The following is a 21,475-nucleotide window of genomic DNA, read 5'->3' as shown; positions in this document are numbered from 1 at the left end:
ATCCCATTTTTTATACGTCAAAGAATTTTTTAAAATTATCCAGAAACACAAGCGTTTTGTATCCTGATTCTCACAAAGGAAAAGTATACTTAGAGATAAAGTCTACACACAATATTATGTATCAAACTATAATTTGAAAATAAAACCTTACATTTGTAGAGTATTTCTTTTAATGATAGCCACATATACACAAAAGGCTTTGTATCTCAACAGGCCATTCTGTCCACTGGCAAACCAAAATATTAGTAACATAACAGGAGAAGCAGAACAGAAACAAACAGGTTTTTAAAGTTTAATTCTCAACTGGCTCCTCAAAATTCTCATTTAAAACCACAGAAGTTTTTTCTTCAAAAGCATACTAAATTCTCCACAGCAAATCAATACACAGGATTACCAGATTTGGAAAACAATGTGGAATGTCTGTTTTTCCATTTCAATAGAAAAGACAAAATTTAAAGCTATAGCAGTATTCTTTCTCCTTTGCTATTTTGCTCATTATAATTTGAGAAGAACTCCCTTTGTAAATAAACATTACACAATGTTAGTATGAAGTAATATTTGGAAGAAACTACTTGCTAGGATTTTACACTTAATTTAACCAATACCAAAAAAAAAAGACATCACTGTGCCCATTTTACGGATGAATAAAATGAGATAAAAGAAGTAACTTTAGTCAAGTGTATGAACAGTAGATAACAGAACTAAGATTCAAACTCAGGTCTCATGAAGACCACTGATCAAAGAGTGATAACAAAAGAGTGACCTAGTCAAGGACTATAAGGTAAATGTTCAAGAAAATATGAAATTGCCTAATTGCTTCTGGATACGCAAAGGACCAACCTGAAAACATGTTTGAAAATTTACAGTATTGAAAATTCCAGTTGAGTTATTACCAACATCTATTCCTCTCCATTAGAGAGAGTATGTGTATAGTGCTAGCCTTTCATTATGCCCATTCTGGACGTCAGAGAAATAAAAACTTTTACAGGTCTGACACTTAAATATGCTCATTTAATCCCCAGCCCTCGGTAAAATAATTAAACACTAGCTGAATTAACCTAACTCCCTTCTATATACCAGGTACGTATAAGGGACATAGAGAGCAATTTCTTATCTTGATGGGCTTACAGTCTGGTAAGAAGACATGCAATAAAATGTCACAGGTTATTATGAAAAATGAAGAGGGTATTATCTGGAGTTTAAAGGAGAAAGGTCAATTTGCTGATGAAGAATCAAGTTTAAAGAAACATACAACTAGTAAATGGAAGAGCTACAACTCTTTCTATTCCTAAGTCCCTCCTTTTCATATTGTCTACAAAATTTTAATAAAAAAATTAAGACTGCAAAGCAGCATCTGAGAAGTATACAATAAAACAAATCAAAGCAAGGCACCAGAATGTGATCTGAATTTATTAGATTAACATATCTTTATTAAATAATACAGCTACATTAACTGGGAATAGTTGATCCAAACAGCACACTTTTATAAAATAGGTTAATACTGAAGATGTTTGTACTGCATACAATTAACAATTTATGGGTAATCTTACACATTAAGTTTTTATAAAATCCAATCCCAAAGGTTCTGTTTAAGCTTTCATTCCAAGTGCTAGATCTGACTGCTTCTGAATAAAAGCAATCGAATGATGAGATTTAGGCAAAGCCAAATTTCATTTGTTCAAAAAAATAACTTTTGGGATGAAAATATTTCAATGTTACAATTTAACACTAAAATTCCACCAAATAGAAGATGAAAAACTGGCAAAACCACAAGGCCTAGAGGTAACCAAACTATGCCATCTAATAAACTTAGGCTCTCTATCGAATTTACTATAAATTGACAGCAAACAGAAAACACAACAAAGAAACACAAAAAGGAATACCTGATCAGTAAAATGACCCAAATCTTAGAAATCCAGAATTTATCTTGGATCTCTTCTTTAGAAACCTTCTACCCCCGTTTTGCTCCAATCAGGCCAAGTCACTCCTTCTCAATGTCTGTGCTTCCTTCCCTGTGGGAACCGTAACATGCTGGTATTCCTACAGATCCATCTCCTGTTTCTACCTCCTGACCCAGACTGATTTTGGTAGCTCTTGAATCTTTCTCTAGTGTATTCATTCCAGGACACATATTCAAATGCCTACGTATATTTCTACTTGGAAGTTTCTTGTGTGTGTCCAAAACTCAAACCACAACAGTAAAGCCACAAACCAGGATCTCATTGTTGATTGTTTCTCTCATCTCCTCAAAATAGTTACCAAATCTTAAAGATCCTTAAAATCTCTTGAACTAGCCTCCTCTCCTTTAGGCCTACTGCCACTACTACCTTAGTTGAAGATCTTCTCTTACTGATCCACATTACGGCAATGGCTTACTACTGGTATTCCTACCTTCACTCTGGCTTTTTCCTCCAATTTATCCTTCACTCTAATGCTGAAGTGGTCTTTTTAAGATACAAATTACTCCCCTGCTTGATATCTAAGCACAGCTTTCAAGATAAAGTTCAAACTCCTATGCACAAAAGGTGCTTTATGATTTAGTTCCCACAAATCTAGTCAGTCTCATCTTCCACCTATTCTCCAGAATATGCTCTCTTTACTACACATAAAATAAGTATATTTTACATCTCCTTTTTCTCCTACTACTTCTTTCCCTACCTGGAATATTCTTCCTTATCTGCAGGAACCTATCTATCCCGAAAGGTTCATCTTAAACTTTCTTTAAAAAGATAAATAATACAGCCTTCCCTTTAGTCCAACCTGCTGGCTTGGCTGCCCTTCTTTTCTTTCTGTAAACACTTAATATTACTCAACATACTTGCAACTTATTTACTTATATTTCTCTTTTCCACTAGACTGCAAAGCTCCTTATATGAGAGTATAAAATATCGAAGAGTTTTCATGTATCATTCATTAGCCATCGCAAGAAAGGACAAAATATCTTTTTTTTTGCTGAGGAAGACGGGCCCTGAGCTAACATCTGTTGCCAATCTTCCTCTTTTTCTGCTTGAGGAAGATTAACCCTGAGCTAACACTTGTGCCAATCTTCCTTTATTTTACATGTGGGTCACCACCATAGCATGGCTGACGGAGTAGCATACATCTGCGCCCAGGATCTGAATCTGTGAACCCAGGCTGCCAGAGCAGAGCGTGCAGAACCTAACTAATAGGCCATGGGGTTGGCCTATGACAGAATACTCTTAATCTAAGGTGAAAGAGTTACCCTTGGGGACCAATAAAACAACACCTATGGATCAATTATTTTACTTCAGATGATTTTTGTAGCTGATTCTGCTTACACAATTCACAGACATGGTACTTTCTTCTATGGCTATCTCATAATTAGGTGGAAGTTAGTGCGGTTCTCCAAATAATTTCAAAATGTTGCTTTCTGCCAGCTCCATTTCCGATTAAAGAAAAATCAAGCATGTAAATATCAGAAACAATAGGTAAGGAAGTAATTTTTCCTCACTGCATCAATTCTTAATGGGGATTGCCCTTAATACAGTACAAAAAAAACAAAGTTTAAAATAACTGGCAATGCTCTGTCAAGTCTTTCAAAAGTTTAGTTTTTAATCAGTATTTGTGCTTCCAAAGTATCTTACCTTCAGAAAGAATAAGCCAGCACATAGTTATTAGAAATAAGCATTTCTGCCTCATAACTTTAATGATGAAGAGCATTTCCTGACTACAACCCACTAACATTCAATGCTACTCTGTACTGAAACTTAAATTAGATGTTTCATCCCTTAGAAAGTCAGGAGCCGTTAGTTCTGTGGCACTGCCATCACTTTACCTGACCTAAGCAGTACTTCCAAGCAAAAAGAATCTTGTTACCATTTGTTCTTCCAGAAAATATGCAATCTGTGGGTTGTTATGCCACCACTGGCCCTAGTGTTTTGGGTCACATCTGCATGCCACATAGGGTAGGCATACTAACAAAATAGGCTAATATTCATCTAATCAAACTGTGATGTTTTGTCACAAAGATGCAACCAAAAGCCAAAATAGTAACATGAGTTATTTCATTGATGACTCCACAGTAAGGATAATTGTTAACTATTTACAAGCTGGCACCTAAACTTAGATCCTAACTCAAAGAGTACAATAAAATCTGTATTTTGGGTGAGTATGTATAACTTTTCACTCCTTCCTGAGATTACCCAAGAGTGAGAATTAAGCTTTTTAGAAAACAAGAATATTTCAAGGAATAAGGCTACCAAAGCAAAACTCTGCAGTTATGGTATAAATATGTTTCACTTTTCTTAATCAGGGAACACTTAAATAGCTCAGAAAATCAAATATTTCTGTTTTAAAAAGCAGAAAATTGCTGGTCATTAATATATATTGAGGTTGCTGAAAAGATTTTGCAAGAAATAACCATAATCTGAAATATATATAAAACAAATGAAAAATAAATTTTTTTCTGAAAATAAAAGCAAATTAAGTTAGCTAAAAAATTTGTCAGAATAAGCAATCTTTTATCTTCTATTCTCTGGAAAATTACTAGCATAAAGTACTTATATTTATGCTTCACTGTGATTTACTATAGGTACATTCCTTACCTTCTGGAAAGAACAATTCAATAAAAAAGTGAAGTCTCAAAAGTCAAGCAGAAAAACATCACACTGGTTTTTAAAGAGCTGGTTTATTATGCACACCATCCAATTAGAAGCCTTGATTACCAACTCGTTTGTGCTGTATTGGTACTGACAACTAATTTTTATGAGACTATCATAAAGCACTCTCTGGATCAAAATGAGCTTTATTTGGTATAGATATGGTAAGGCATTTTACTGAATTCTTTCCTTTGAAAATTGGTAATCTATAATGGGAAACTTCTAGAACTTGCAAATACAAGTGCCTAAAGAATCTAGGTAGGCAAAATGAAGTGGAACTGGTAGGAACTGTGGCAAACACAGACCCCACCTAAAAAAGGGAGGCAGCTGCTACTCCATCCCAAGCCATTATGGCTTGTGGAATGAGGGTCTAGCCAGAGTTTTTAATGTGAAGATTGACAACTTTTAAAACACTTTGTGGACCAAACTGGGTAAGCCATTAGTTAGTTAACTATGCCTATTATAAATCACAATTTTGTTACCAAATTAGAAAAAAGGAAGCACTTGCAAAGCAAAATAAAAATTTGAACAGTAAAAAGTTCTTGAGATAACTAGAAACAAACAATCCTGACTTTGTAGTTTTTATCAGGATAATCCAGCTACATTTCAAATTATTAAACTAAATAACCCACCCTTCTCCCCCAAGTTTGATTTAATTTGATTCACTATCTCCCTACTTTTAGGTTGTAACATTTCACTTACTCTAACTTAATCATCCCTCCTAGGATTTCCCATAAATTTCTCTTACTAAGCACTTCATTCACACATCACTTATTTCCCATTTTATCAAGCACTTTGTTGTTGTTGTTGAGGAAGATTCGTCCTAACACCTGTGCCAATCTTCCTCCACTTTGTTTGTGGGTCCACACGAGATCTGAACCCACGAACCTGGCCGCTGACACAGAGAGCGCCGAACTTAACCACTACGCCATGGGGCCAGCCCCTCAAGTAGTTGTTTTAACTGCTATCTCTCCCAGTAGACGTTAAGTTCCCTAAAGACTGAGAGGGATCATGTCTATTAGTTCATTTGTATCCTTAATGGCTGGCACACAGCAAGGGCTCACACTGGCTGAGAATGGGGAAAAAAATTAAAGTCACCAAAATCAGAACTATTAAATTTTTCTGGGTAACTTTTCCAAGGGCATTTCTTTTTCAGAATTATTAACATCTACTTATTGACCGTCATCTCATCTCTATGTTACTGCCATTTATGTTGGGATTAAACCACCAAAAAAGGAGAAGAAAGCAGAAAATTCATTAAGACACATACAACTTGGAACAGAAATCCTAAAGCGTCCTCCAAGTCAAAAAAATGTTAAGTATTGTGCAAGACAGTCTTACCCAAGGATGTTTTACTGCGTTCTAACTCTGAGAAATTCTTAGATGGTTTCCATAATTCTGAATATTCAATTATCCAGCATATATAGTTTCTTATCTACTTAGGATGGAAAGGAATTTTGCTGTATTCAAAATATCACTTTCTACCTAAAAATATTCAAATTTTGTATAAAACTCAAATTCTATAAAGAGTCAAATATCAAAATAACACAATTGGAGCTAGATTTTTGGCAGCTACAAGCAAGAGAGTAAGATCCTGGAGTTACACCACAGGAGAGGCAGTAAATTAACTGGCTCTATAAATAACAGGAAGCTGTGGCAATGCTTTACATTGCTATGAAGGAAAACTAGACTGAGGTGAAGAGACACTTGTAGGTCATAGATATGCTATACTAGAACCTGAACACAAGAACAGACTCATATAGTATAATGTAACAAATGACTAATTCATTAAATTATTCTTTCTTTCAAAAGCAGTACAACTATAGCACATCCAAAACCGAATTACAATGTAATAAATAAACCTCAAGACTAAGTTAAAAATCTACAACTAGATCAATGCTAGATTTTCAATTAAAAGCAAACATTTTTAATTCTTAATACTTACAGGTCCCATAATTGTGGCTTGCCAATGGAACACTAGAAAAAAGAAAAACTCTTGTTATTATCTAAAAATGTACAGGTTTCTTTCAAATTAGCCATAAAAATCAACTTGAAAGTTACTTACTATCATCCCCAACTGGACCTGCAGAACACTGTGCTGGAGGGTCACGGGCCAAATCACTAAGTTCCTACACCAAGACAGAAATTGGATGGGTCATGAAACCGTAATAGAAAACATAAGCAAACAGAGTCAACAGCTTCCAGTTATTTTCATCCCATTCTTAAAAGGACATACAGTCTTAACTCACGTGAACAATACATTCTATTAAGAGAGAAAATGTAAGCAACCCTAGTCTAGTTCCTGGAACATGGTAGGCATAGTTAGTCGCATAGTTAGGACACTTACGGAGACAATCATCTTGGCGAGGGTTCACAAAATACATATACGCGATATGAAAATTTTATTACATGAATGAAAGCTGTCTTTTCACAAACCAAGAAACTGGTAATCAGATATTTTCATAGCTTAAAAACAAGGCAGTTTTCAACATTCATGTTATTTGCTGAACTTTCAGACCATCTCAGAGGTCCTCGTTTCTACTGTTTCAAACCCTCTATTCTTTCTGACCACACTAGCGACACCCAACTCATTTCTCCACTTGAAAAATATCTCATGGGGCTAGGCAGGTATCCTTGTTGGTTTGATCTCCTTATTTCCTCAATTTAACCTTGTCTTTCACTCAATGTTGAGTAAAACTACAACTCTAGAAGAATCTACCTCTCCAAGCAGAAAATAAGTTTGCCCTTAGCAAACATACGGTTTCTACAATTTCAGCTGACCTTATATTTACAACAAATATGTACTTATCCCTTCCATGACTTGTGCATAATAAATATGGATAATCTAGTTAAGAAAATAAAGTCAGTAAAAAAATAAAGCTTCTTTAATATGTTTTTATTTTTAAGGTGATATAGCTCTATCTACAAATATCTACATATAAATCCCTATAGGGATCTTTAGAACCATGAGAACAAGGGGTTTCCCAGAACAAGGCAGGGAATACACAACACTGCAGGGAGACAACCAGGGCAAGTATTTCCTCTATCACAGGGTCAAAATGCACTTCAGAAAATGGCCAATTCTTCAGGAATGATCAGTCTAGATTCACTCTATTAAAAACAACCAAAAAATCAAGGCAGAAGTGTCCGTGTGGTAATCATTTCACAATATACATATAGCTTAATCATTATGCTGTATCTCTAAAACTAAAACATTCTCAATTATATCAATATAACTGGGGGGAAAAAATGTCCTCATACACTCTGCCACTTTGCTTCTGAAACTCATACCGTAAGGGCTTTTAAGGTTATCAAGACAGCCAGAGATCCCAGGATTCACAATCTTAGAATGATCGAAGATCAGATCAGACCTCTATGCTTGCCTCTGTAAATATACCCTAATACGTTCAACATATTTAAGAACGGGAAAAACGTCATTCCAAACACTTCTGATTCTGATGAGTAGGAATTACAGGAACTCTTACCTCAGAGTTAAATAACTGGTTAAAAGAAACTACGTATGGTTTTAGCTTAAAAAAACTCAAACACTTTACAAAATATCAAATGATTCTGAACCAAATACGTATTTGAAAACTACATTTTTTTGAGTAAAAAATGTACTGGCAACTTGAATTAATCAACTATCCATTACTGAGCAAAGGACTTTTTCATAGGTCAGATCAAGTCTCATATAGCAATTACATGCATTCCATGATCAGCCACAATTATAATCGCAATCTAACACCATCTCAAGGTATATCTACTCTACTGTAAATAAGAGTCAAGCACTGACACGAACACACAATTTTCCCATGTGCCCAAACTTATATAATAGTTTTACTGTTTAACTGGCCCAGCAAAAAAGGATAAACCAGAGGCTAACTTACTCCGTTTAATTTCCTCTTTCCTTAAGGAGCATAAAAGTCCAGAACAAGTCTATTTTAAGGTTAAAAATTCACCTGTTCCAAATCATCCCCTCCCCATTTGCTACAAAAGATCTGAGCTTTCAAAAAATGCTATTAAAACCTAAATACAAACCTTACATATGTAATTCAAATGCTCAAACACAGCATCATTAAATAAGAACATTGAGTATGTGCCTCCCTCAGTATGACTTTTAATCCAACTTAGACCCACTAATTCCTAGGCTTATTTCCTCATCTCTAAAGTAAGAATGTCTATTTTCACAGAAGTTTTGAGAAGATGACTAAGACAAAGTACTTCAGCACACTACCTAGCACATAACGTACTAGATGCTCAGCCAGAGCTACTGGCTACTCGTAGACCACCCATCTTGAAAGGCAGGATTTCGGCACTCAAATCATTTGTTTATTAAACAAAAGCAAAACTGCTTCAAAAACAGGCTACATATTATAGACTTAGCTCATTTAACTCTTGCCTATGTGACAAATCATTACACTTAGCTGCTATGACATAATCATCTAGCAATTATACTGCCATGATTAAGTTATACATTAACAAAGGTCAGCAATTCAAGGAATATTTATGGATGGAGTTTTAAAGAAACCATGTTATTGGGTTGAGTTGTATTAAATTACTAATATTTGACCATTCTCAATAACAGAAATTGCAATTTCATGTGATCCTACCTAAAAATGTCTGGTAAGCATTTGAATTCAAAAACTACCAAAATGAGTTTCTTATATCCACGCTTCTTACACAGATCTACCCCAAATTATGTACTTAATAAACACATTGTTTTTAATATAACAGATTTGTCAAAATGCCCCAAGAGGGTCTTGCCTGGTGGCACAGTGGTTAAGTTCAGCACACTCTACTTCAGCAGCCCAGGTTCACGGGTTGGGATCCACACCACTGATTACCCATGCTGTGGCAGCAACCCACATAAAAAATAAAGCTAGAGTGGCGAAAGACCTTAGCTCAGAGCAAATCTTCCTCACTATTAAAAAAAAAAAAAAAAAAAGCCTGAAGAAAAATATCTAGTGGCTGGCCAAGTGTAGTGGTTAAGTCTGCACACCCTGCTTTGGCAGCCTGGGGGTCCCAGGTTGGGATCCCAGGTGTAGACCTACACATCACTCATCAAGCCATGCTATGGTGGTGTCTCACATATAAAGTAGAGGAACATAGGGACAAATGGTGGCTCAGGGCCAATCTTCCTCAAGCAAAAACAGGAGGATTGGCAATAGACATTAGCTCAGGGCTAACCTCCCTCACCAAAAAAATAAATATTTAGCAGTTATTTTTAAATAAAAATCAATTTAATGATTGTTGGTCTAACAATATACCCAATAACAACATTCAACAACTTCATTCTAAATAAAAGTTGAGGAATCTATAAAGTTGACCTAGAATATATCAATATCCTACTTGAAAGTTACATATTTTAATTATGAAGAATGTAAGAAAACATTTCTTACAGAAGAAATGAGTTTTTCTGCACACTGATATTTATGAATCACTAAGCCATTATATGTTGGCCTTATCACTCCTTTAGAGTGAAGGCATAATTTTGGCTAGTTAGCACTGAACTTGAGCTCTCCACTCCCATAATTTCAAGGCTCTACTACTCGAGGGTAATTTCTAAATGTCTTATTTTCCGAGCGCTCTATGACCAAGACACCTGTGAAGTAATAATCAAAGACCTAAAATTAGGCCAATTACCTTATGTACTAAAATCTACTCTAAATTCAACATCAAAAAATGACCTAAGTTAATTTAAGGATCAAAATAGGTCTTTTTAAACCACATACCAACATTTACCTCTAAGACACCAAATAATTCTTATGACATTATTATACCCACAGTATAAGCAAATAAGATGTAAGAACATCTTATCAGGAGAAGAAAATGCAAGAAAAAGCACAGTAAGAAGTCATCTTAGATGCTCTTCTATGTAGCAGACATTCTGTCAACTCAAGAAACCATTTTATCCTACCTTCATGGAAATGCTTTACCCTTACTCCAAACATGTGACTGTAGTGTTGGGTGATCGGCAGCCACCATTAACCAATTACGCAGACAAGGCTAATCATACAATTTTGTTCCTTCAGCCTCAGGGATTAGCTCAAAGAGTTGGAAAGTAACCTAAGCTGAGACCTGACCTTGTCAGTCTGTCCATCCATCCCCACTCAAGAGTTTTCGAATTGAAGCTGGAAGGGACACCTTCCTTCTTTAATCAGGAGCTGCAAGGATGTGACCCAGAGCTGTTGACAGGGATGTGCCCTGGAATTACATGGTGAATCCAAAGAGAAAGAGACCCCAGAGGGCGACAGAGAAAGGAGAGCTGACCTGGCATACAGACATGCAATTTCAGTTCCTGAAGGTGTAGCCTGCTTTGGTTTCTATAGCTACTCCTTTGATTATCAACTACTCCAGTTTCCTTCTAATACGTACAATGGGGGGGTGGGGTTGGGACAGTGAGGAGAGACCCATTCTAGGCAGAGTGCTACTGGGATCCATTACCAATGATACAGATTTTATCCCACTGAACACAATGTAATGCTCAAGTCATGCTGAAAAACATAAGAAATCTAAATGAAGCACAGTCTCAAAATTAAACTAGAGTCATGTGTCCTGTCTAGCAAAGAATTAACTTTCAATCTGATCACAGAAATTAGAGGTTAATTTAAATCCATTTCTAAAATTAAAAGTGTAATATTGGCTATTAGCTAAGGTTTCACCATCAAAATATGTATTCATTTAAATGAAAACTGTCTTTCTGGTGTCAAGTATGTTAGATCTGAAAATACCAAGATGAACCATGAGTTAATAAAAAGTTTTGTTTCTTGTTTTGCAAAATACAAAATCACATTTACACAACATAACTGTTGAAAATAAAGGCATTCAAATGCTTTGCGATCCTGAAAAGGTAAACACTAACCTTGCCTGGGTTTAAAACAGTGACATTTGAGCTGGGTCTTGATGGAGGGATAAGCATTCTAAGTAGAGAAACTCACTGAAAGTCAGGAGTGTGAAAGCACAGAGATGGTAAAAATTTGCTTGTAGTTTGGTATACCAGAGACAGAACTATGGGAAAGGGAGTAGCAGATGTGGCCAGAAAGGTTAATCAGGACTGCATTTTGGGAGAGCTTTGAATATTATGTCAAAGACTATCCCAAAAGCAATGGGAACCCACTAAGTTTTTAAGCAGGAATAAGACAATTCAGATTTGGGTTTTTTAATGTATTGGTAGTAGTACATTAGAAGTGATTCTTTTAGTTTTTTAAATTATTCACTCATATCTTAAAAGCACACACGTAATTTGTGTACCCAGCTTAAGTAAAGCTTTACATTTTTACTACCTTCAGATTTTAAGAAACGTTGCAGTTATAAATGAAGATCTTTCATGTACTCCCCAGACTCCCTCCCCTTTCCCCCACAAGAGGTAATAATTATCCCATATTTAGTTTCTGCCATTTCTCCACATTGCCATAGACTACTAGATATCTCTCTCTTAAGAATATATAGCAATGTTTTGCAGGTTTTCAAATTTTAAGTGATATAAAACTAGACAGGGGCCAGCCCAGTGGTGTAGCAGTTAAGTTCCCATGTTCGCTTCAGCAGCCCAGGGTTCGCCGGTTCAGATCCCAGGTGTGGACCTACACACTGCTTGACAAGCCACGCCGTGCCAGGCGTCCCACATATAAAGTAGAGGAAGATGGGCATAGATGTTAGCTCAGGGCCAGTCTTCCTCAGCAAAAAGAGGATTGGCGGTGAATGTTAGCTCAGGGCTAATCTTCCTCAAAACAAAAACAAAACCAAAATCCAAAACACAAAAACCTATACATATCATTTGGAATGTTGGTTCTTAACACTGTTTGTGACAAGGACTTCTAAGAATCTGATGAACTACCTAACCCTCTATTCCCCAAAACATATATATGCCCACACAAATCTTAACTTGTCGAGTATCACAGATCCTCCTCACCCCCACATTGCAGGAACCACTACTGTAAAGGATAGACAAGTAGATAACTACATTAGGAAGCCATAGCAGTAATTCAGGTGAGAGTAGAACACCAAGTAAGTCAATGGGATGAAAAAAACATCTTAAATATGGAGCATCTTATCCTTATAACCACCTTATGGAAATAGGCCTTATTTCCAGTTTACATTAGAGACTCTTACTCGGGGAAAGGAAAGATTGCATTAAAGTGTAGGACACGCTGAGCTTCAGGATGGGTAGCAGAGCAAAGTAGTGTATCTTCCAGACAACCTGAAAAACAGGTCTGGTGGTAGGTTTCAAAAAGGCTGGCTTCTGAAAAGGGTGTCCTTGCATCAAAGATGTATTTAAGTTAAAGAATTTAATATGGCATTTGACAAAGTGGAGAAAAAAATTTCAATAGTACCAACCCAACTCTTCATTCTACTCAAGAAATGTCCCAGATTGAACAAGATATGGAAAACATGTTTTGTTCGGGTCAGTCCCTCCCTAACTATTCACTGTTACTTTGCATCTCACCACAACTCAGTGAGTCTAGTGTTACCTATTTTTCAAGTTACATGGCCTTTAAATGAAAGCCAACTGAGAAAACAATTATCCCTTCCACTACAAGAGGAAACTGTATTTACTAGACTTGAGATGAATTTCTAATGAAACACCCATTGAAAGAATTTCCAAAAGTAGCTTTCTCTTTGGTTTTCACCTCATGAAATGACTTTAGCGCCTAAAAGTTTCACAGGCTTTAGGGACAAAGACAATTTGTAAAATTTATAAAAACAATTTATAAAATTATATGAATACCTGAAATTGTTAGCTCTTTGCGTCCTAGTAGTTAGAAAAGAACAGTGCCAAGGAGGAGAAAACAGCTCACAAAAAGCACCTGTAAAGTCTTCAAATTCTGTTGACTGTCCATTCCCCGCCACCGCTTCTTCCTTCCAGAACAAGCATTACTCAGGTGGGCTCTCGGCCAATTATTAAGCCCACTAAAATATGAAAATAGTTGGCAGGGGAGACTGGCACACACTACGAGTTGTTAAAGGCTCCACTCACTTTGAAGGGACATTAAGATGGATCAAGGACATACAACGCTAAAAACTGTACTTGCTCATTAAAAAAACCACCACCAAAGTTAGACATTTCTTTGCCACAGTATGCTCTTTTGGGGAAATTTTCTCCTTTTAAGCTCATCTTCCTCAGAATTGGTTCTCCTGAAACAACCTGCACATCTGGCTAGTGTGAGAATCCACTGTCTTCTCCTACTTAGAAATATGCTGCTTCTTTCCCTTTAAAAGCCTAAACAGATCCACAGGAAAAGGAGTCAAGCAAATCTCTCTAAAAGGCAACCAACAGGTTGGGGCTGGCCCCGTGGCCGAGTGGTTAAGTTCGCGCGCTCCGCTGCAGGCGGCCCAGTGTTTCGTTGGTTCGAATCCTGGGTGCGGACATGGCACTGCTCATCGGACCACGCTGGGGCAGCGTCCCACATGCCACAACTGGAAGAACCCACAACGAAGAATACACAACTATGTACCGGGGGCTTTGGGGAGAAAAAGGAAAAAATAAAATCTTTAAAAAAAAAAAAAAAAAGGCAACCAACAGGTACGGCTTAAACCATTGAGTGTTCTCATCTGGAGGAACATGATTCAACAGTCATGAGCTTCACATTTCCTTCTATGGAACTCATAAGAGAAGCCCTACAGTTTATTTTGAGGAATATCTTTGTTTCAATCACTATGGGACACACAGGATTTCTCTGAAAGTTGATTGTTGGAGGTAAAACATGAAAAGGCTGAGAGAAACTGGCCAAGAAGTCTAAACACACTGCTGAATACCTGTGTTTTGCTTCTCCATTCTCTCTACACCTTCCTCCTTCAATGAGGTTAAGTGATTAACTGTACACTACAAAGAACAGGAAGCCAAGGTATTGAACACTTTAAAGGCCTGTAGGGATGATACGGAAGTATAAGAAATGGTTCTCATCTCCAAAGAGCTTATAAATTAGAAATACAACTATTTATGAACAATGAAGCTATAGAGGAAACCGTGTTAGATCAGCCTCTAGAAAGAATTTTTTCAGTGCCACTACTTTTTATCAGTTAGCATTTCTGAAAACAAAGTTGCTACTAGTATCAACCCTGCTATTAAAAGTGTAACTACCTAAATTAACTTATTCTAGTTTGTCAAGTTCCATCATTCTCCTAAAGGCTTACCAAAATTTAACTCAGATGATTACCATGGCAAGACCAAGTTCATGGATTCCATCCTTAAGTACAATAATTATCACCACTATGTTCCACAATCATTTGTTATTCCAAGCTCCGCCATCCATCTTGCGTATCATCACACAAAGGTCATGACAGTACTATAGATACATTTCCTATCATCACTGTTGGGAAAACTTAGAGCTCGTGCCATAGTGAAAGGCAATTTCTTGTATCTGACTCAAGAGTCCATTTCTTTCAAACTTTTACTTGACCTAAAGATTCGTACGACTACGCGAATCAGTAGTATAAAGACAGTCCTTGAATCTTAAACCTATACTGGGCAACATCAAATACTTCCTTGGGGATTGGATGAGATGAAAAGCAAAAATAAGCACCTTTATAAGAAATTCTGACGTAACAATCACCCTCAAGAAGCCTTTACGCCCTAGCAAAATATAAAGGTATACATTCAGACCAATGATAGAGCTAAAAAATGCAGTACGATTGACCGCCCAATTAGGTAGACTGCTTTTAATTGTTCTTATAAAGATCAGGTTTACCATAAACAAAAATGTATTACTAACTTCAACGTTGTGAAATTTCTATATACCATATATAAATACAAACGGCAAGGAAGGAAAGAACAAACATCTAATGTATGGTTACCAGAAGTTATTTCAAAAGAGGTTGGCAAGAAGACTTTTGGATCTGAACAATTTCATAAAACTAAGACTTAAGAATGAGAAGAAACAGTCCCTTTAAAATCATTTCAGTTTTGAATTTGTAAATTCGTCTGAGAATTCTGAAAGCTTCTTTTATCTTAAGGATTAAGAGTAAGTGCTAGACCATGTCTCACTACATCACTGACAAGGTATTAACGTCCTGTTTAGTTGTAATTATAGATAACACAAGTATGCTTGTTTATTAGACAAGACACAAAGAATGGCTTGAATAATACTATGATTTTCTTTCTTTCGATGACCGTTAAAGATAAGTCACTTATGATTATTCAAAGCTGTTCTTTTCTAAGTATTACTAAATGAGTAAAGATAGAAAGCCAAATTTAGGTTTTAAGCTTTGATCCAGGAAAGCAAATAAGGCATTTTATAGATAGTGAATCAGAACTGAGACCTAAAAGGTCAAAGAGGACAAACTCAGCTATGAAAAGTTGGTTGGAGGTCTCTGAATGATACAAGATTATGCTGAAAGTATAGATAGAGACAAAAATCAGACGTCTGGGCAAACTATAAAATACTTCATTGAACTTCTTGCCGATGCCCCCTCCCCCCTTAACAAGGCCAAGGGTACAGTTTTGGGAATAAATCTTATCTAACACGGAAAATTAGCTAATAAGATACTCACTAAATACATCTGTTCTTAATTATCCTATTTAATTTTGAAGTAAGATCACTGCTACGGAGGCAAGACCAAATCAACATAAAACTTCTGGTTAAAGAAGGAAAATCATTGCCATTTTCAAAATGGTTTGTTGTGGCAAAGTGAATTAAGTATAGTTATAATAGAAAAACCAGGGGCTGGCCCCGTGGTTACGTTCATGTGCTCCACTTCAGCGGCCCAGGGTGTTCACCAGTTCAGATCCTGGGCGCAGCCATGTCACCACTCATCAGGCCATGCTGAGGCAGCGTCCCACATGCCACAACTAGAAGGATCCACAACTAAAATATACAGCTATGTACGGGGGGGGGGGGGGGGGGGGTGGGGGGGGAGGGGGCGGGGGGGGGGAGAAGATTGGCAACAGGTGTTAGCTCAGGTGCCAATCTTTAAAAGAAAAACCACCCTATAACAATGACAAAATGTAGTGCAGGAAATATATTTAGAAAAACCTACCTTCAATAAGGAGTAAATCTGATATGTGAATATTTTCCTTAATTTCTTTTAAATAAATGTTTCCCCTACTTGACTTATAATATTCTTGCAAGATAAGTTGTATAAGGTGACACACACCTATTCGTGTGTTTATATGCTTGTCTCCTCCACTCAAAGAGGTTCTCTTGGGTAATGACAGGCTTCCTTATTTTTTATCCCTTGGAACTAGACTACTGTGCCAACAGAGTAAAACCTCGTATTTGCCTCGTATTGATTAAATGATTATCTCCTATGTCTGTGGTTCTCATCAGAGGGAGGCTTCAGAATCACCTAGAGGACATTTCAAAATTATGTCAGTTCCCAGAAAAAATGATTCATTAAGTCTGGTAAGACCCCATGTAGCTATATTCTTTAAAAACCCTGCTAAACCTTCTGATATACAAATTTAACTCATGTCAAAACCCACAAACACAATAATGTTAAGTAACAAAATGCAAAAGCCAACCCAGGATTTGAGAAATCAACCCGTAACATTTTAATCTCAGTATTAGGAACCTAGCGTCTTCTTTAACAGAAAGGGATCATAATAGTGAAATGCTCTGGAAAATCCTCAAGAATTAACTGTATCATGGATAACACGGGGCACCGGAACCTATGAGTTAGCATATAATCCAGTGACAGAGATCCAGTGATTAAGTAGATCTTTTCCACAACCCTAGCAAGACTATTCAACTTTACACTGTATGAATAACAAAAACTACAATATAGCAGGTGAGCATGATGATGAAAGCAAAGCATAGTGTTCAAAGAGTCACTCCTATTCAAATAAACAGAGGTCATTACAATCAGCATCCCTCATTCACACAATTATCCTACAAATTAAATTAGTTAGCTATAGACAAGCCTTGAGGATCTCAAAAGAAAGAAATGCAAGACAGCACACAGCCTACAGACTAGTTAGGGACAAGTGGATTTTGTTTAAGGTACTCCTAGCAATTAGTCAGCACATGGTAGTTCCCATAGTCCTTGAAGAGACTAGCCATAAAGAAATTCACTCCTACTTTCAAAAGCTATGTTACTATGGGGCCGGCCCAGTGGTGCAGCAGTTAAGTTCGCAGGTTTCACTTCTGCAGCCCGGGGTTTGCCGGTTCAGATCCCGGGTGCAGACATGGCACTGCTTGGCAAGCGATGCTGTGGGTAGGCATCCCACACAGAAAGTAGAGGAAGATGGGCATGGATGTTAGCTCAGGGTCAGTCTTCCTCAGCAAAAAGAGGAGGACTGGTGGCAGGTGTTAGCTCAGGGCTAATCCTCCTCAAAAAAACCAAAATACATCTATGTTAGCTAAAATCTTAATTCACAAACTTGCTATAATCTAACAGTAAAGTGAAATTCCAAGTATTTAAATGCCAAGTCAAACAGAGTTTATTTCAAGTAGCAAGACTAAAAGGACATTCACTCATCTAACTATAAAATAGGAATTCAAATGGTTCAAAATAGTAGTATAGCACAGAATTTAAAAACTTGAGCTCTTGAGGGAGACTATCTGATTTGCACCTCAGTCACTTACTACCTGTGTAACTACAGACAAGTAACTTAACATCTCTGTGCCTGTTTCTTCACGCATAAAATGGAATGGCTCAGAGCACTATTTCACAGAGCTGTTGTGAAGATTAAATAAATTCATACTCATAAAGGGCTTAGAAACAGTGTTCGGTATATAGTAGATGCTAAGTCCTAGCTATCACTAGTAGTGGAATGATACGTGCAAAAAGAAAACCTTTTTGAATATCGAAACCTAAAAAATGATAGGACAGTGTAGTGGTGAAGAGCAGACACTATGGGCCCAAACTGCCTAGGTTCTAATCCTAATCCCAACTCTGCCATAAAACAACAAGTGTTTCTGGTTTTTTTTTTTAACCTCTCTGTGCCTCAGGTTTCTAATCTCAAAATAGGGATAATAACTGTATCTATTCCCTTTGGTTGCTGTAAGATCAAATGAGTTAATACAAGTGTTTTGAACAGTTCTGACACATTGCAAACACTCAAGACATAAACTATTCTTTTAAGCTTGGTTCACCTATTTTGCATAATTTAAAGTTCTCTTTAAAACTTCCCCCAAATCCATGCACTGTAGTTATTTTGTTTAATGGGAGTAGAAAAATTGTCTACAGCCCCTGAACACCAATCAACTAACCTGGAGTTTCCATTTTTGATTCTTGTTGTTTAATAAATAGCCCTATGAGACCATACCACAGCTTGCCCTAATAAAGAATAGAGCAAAAAATAAATAAAGTTGTTCGACAAGGCTGCTTGGTCTAACAAGTATTCAAACAAAAAATTATACAAATGTAAGCTTTAGAAAAAATTCAAAGACTTGGTCAAATGAACTACTGACGGTTAAAAATATTCCCAATAACAGGCATTTCAATAAAATATCAGAGAGGAGTACAGATTCATCTGACTATCTGGTATTTGGGGGCTTCAGACAAGAACAAATTCAAAATAAATAGGTACATGACACTAGAAATACCTTAATGACATCAATAGCTACTTGACCTCCTGTTTCTAAAACAGAAGTACCTAAAATAAAGAAGATCTCCCATCAGAGTCATCCACTAGCTAAAATTGTCTGGATCTGGGATGTACTTCTGTTTTAAGTATCACCAGGTGACTGACAGTAACAGCTAAAAACCAAACCAAATTCACGTTAAAAATTCCCTATAGGCTGCATCAACAATGTCCCACATAAACACTGGTTTTTCCAGTTTGAAGAGTATTATATCAAGCTTCTGTATTATACAAATCTTCAAAATATTTACAAGAGAAGACAATGTAGTATTAACGAACAGTATTAGACTAGAAAAGTTCTTGAATCAAAGTTTTTGAAGATCAAAAAGATAGCCATATTAAAAGAGTAGTAACAATCTGAGTGCTAGGGGCCTGTTCAAAGCTACAGATTAATCTATTTAATCCTACTAAACCAATCAATCAATCAATCCAGGAACCTAATAGCTTTCTCCCTAGGATCTAGAATAGTGCCTGGTACATATTAGGCACTCAACTATTTATTGTTCATATGCAACAAGGAGTCATTTTATAGAGACATAATTTGCCCAATCTTAGAATTCTAACTGGAGCACTTCTGCTCCAAAGTTTATACTCTTAACTATCATACTGCCTCTCTAAAACTTTTAAATCATTAAAGTGGTGTCACAGCAGCTGGGTATCACCTGTAAAACAAAACAAAAAAATCAATGAGACCTTCCTTTACAGTGTTCTGTTGCACATGCATAAAAGCTATAGATCTGAAATTATTCCACATCTTAGTGGCCTGAATTAAGTCCCACAGATAAAAGGTTTTGATTTATACTGAACGATATTCTTTGTACTAACTATGCTATAAAATGTAACCATACTTCTCCAAAAGGTTTTGATTTATGCTGAATGATATTCTTTGTACTAACTATGCTATAAAATGTAACTATACTTCTCCAATGTGTTCACTGCTGGCCTTCAAAGTGATCACAAAAAGGTGTTTAAATAATCCTTTTTTACTTTAAGTCTTAACTCTTAAAAACTTTTTCTTCCTCTCCTTTTCCATCCTCTCAAAAATAAAGATTTAAGTTTATGTTTCACATAAACACACAATGACAACGCAATGATGGCCTAAAACAAAATTCAAAATTTCAGCATCAATTACGTTGACTGAAGATCTGAACCTTCACCTTTCATAAAATACCCATTTTGCCAACTCTAGAGCCACACATATTAAACAAATGTAAAATCAAGCAGCATCAGGTCTATTTTAAGTAAAGCCAAATACTTGCCAATCCTTCCATGTAACTCTTTTTCAAAAAGTAACCTATCAAAACCAAAACTTTCAGCCCACAAAGTCCTGTGTCTCTTAGTTTTATTAAGGCTGAATTTATTCCACAACATTTTTTTCAAGTTAGCTGTAAATACTCCACCCTCCTCAATTGTGCAAGAAGCAAACACACCACACACAGACAAGTTACAAAAAAGGGAAATACGGCCTGCGAGTTTGAACGCAGACTAAGTGTTGAGCAGGAGGTCTCAGAGCAGCACGACCTGATGTGAAAGTCAACATTTCACCAAGATTGTCACTTCGTATTACTAGGGAAGGAGCCGCTGGAGACAGCCTGAACCAGCTAAGGCAGCCGCCATCTTACAATGCGGGATACAAGTTACAGCAGGAAAACGAGACCGAACCCCGGAGGCGGAGGCGGAGGCCCGCTCGCCCCGAGCTCGGAGGCCTACTCTCCCCTCGGCTTAGACCACTCGTCCGGGGGAAGCCGCGTTCCAACAGCCTTCCCGGGGCCGCAGGGGAGCATGCCGGAGGCGCCCGCAGCGGCCCCGCCGCCCGCCCCCGGCCGAGGAGCCGCCGACGGCGCGCAGGCCCGCTCTCCGCCGCAGAGGCCTCGGCCCCGGGCCCCGGGCCCCGAGCGCAGGAGGCCCGCGGCCGCCCCGACGCACGCGCGACTCCGGGGCGCGAAGCGGGCGCCGGCCCGCCGTACCTTATTGATCCGTTTCAGCGCCATCGTCTGTGCTTCCCGTCTAGCTCCTCGCTCTCGGGGCGTGCTCCCAGGTCCGGCCGCGCTCCTGACTCGGGCGGCGAAGGACGGGCTCCTCGTCTCGCGCCGGCTCTGCCAGACACAGGCGCCTTCGCGAAAACGAAGCGGATCAGCGCTCGCCCAGGCCGCGCGGCGCCCCGAAGATGCGGGCGGGCGGCAGGGCCACCCCGGCCTCGCGGAGGGGGAGGCGGAGGCACGGCCAGCGGCGGGCGCACGGCCAGCGGCGGGCGCCCGCGGGGGAGGGGGCGGCGGCACGGCCGGACGCCGGCTCCCGGCGGCTCTAGGTGCAGCCGGCCGGTCGCGGAGGGAAC

At 37.9% G+C, this 21,475-nt stretch overlaps 1 protein-coding gene across 7 annotated transcripts in view; it reads right to left on the bottom strand.

Moving 5' to 3' along the window:
- UBE2D3 (ubiquitin conjugating enzyme E2 D3) overlaps positions 1 to 21,475 on the bottom strand; it is a 29,995-nt gene that overhangs the window by 7,643 nt on the left and 877 nt on the right. For 6 of the 7 annotated variants that reach the window (XM_046655872.1, XM_046655869.1, XM_046655873.1 and 3 more), the window contains exons 2-4: positions 21,108 to 21,253; positions 6,685 to 6,748; positions 6,565 to 6,596 (exon numbers count right to left, since the gene is read on the bottom strand). In XM_046655872.1, coding sequence (XP_046511828.1) covers positions 6,565 to 6,596; positions 6,685 to 6,748; positions 21,108 to 21,131 — 120 coding nt within the window. In that variant the 5' untranslated portion in view covers positions 21,132 to 21,253. Of the gene's footprint in view, positions 1 to 6,564; positions 6,597 to 6,684; positions 6,749 to 18,766; positions 18,795 to 21,107; positions 21,254 to 21,475 lie in introns of those variants that run through there. The other variant, XM_046655874.1, reaches the window with a different exon arrangement.

This window comes from Equus quagga, chromosome 3 (genome assembly GCF_021613505.1).
Source record: "Equus quagga isolate Etosha38 chromosome 3, UCLA_HA_Equagga_1.0, whole genome shotgun sequence".
In the NCBI taxonomy this organism is placed as follows: domain Eukaryota; kingdom Metazoa; phylum Chordata; class Mammalia; order Perissodactyla; family Equidae; genus Equus; species Equus quagga.
The sequence above is the reverse complement of the archived record's forward strand: the minus strand, read 5'-3'. Positions and strand labels throughout refer to the sequence as shown.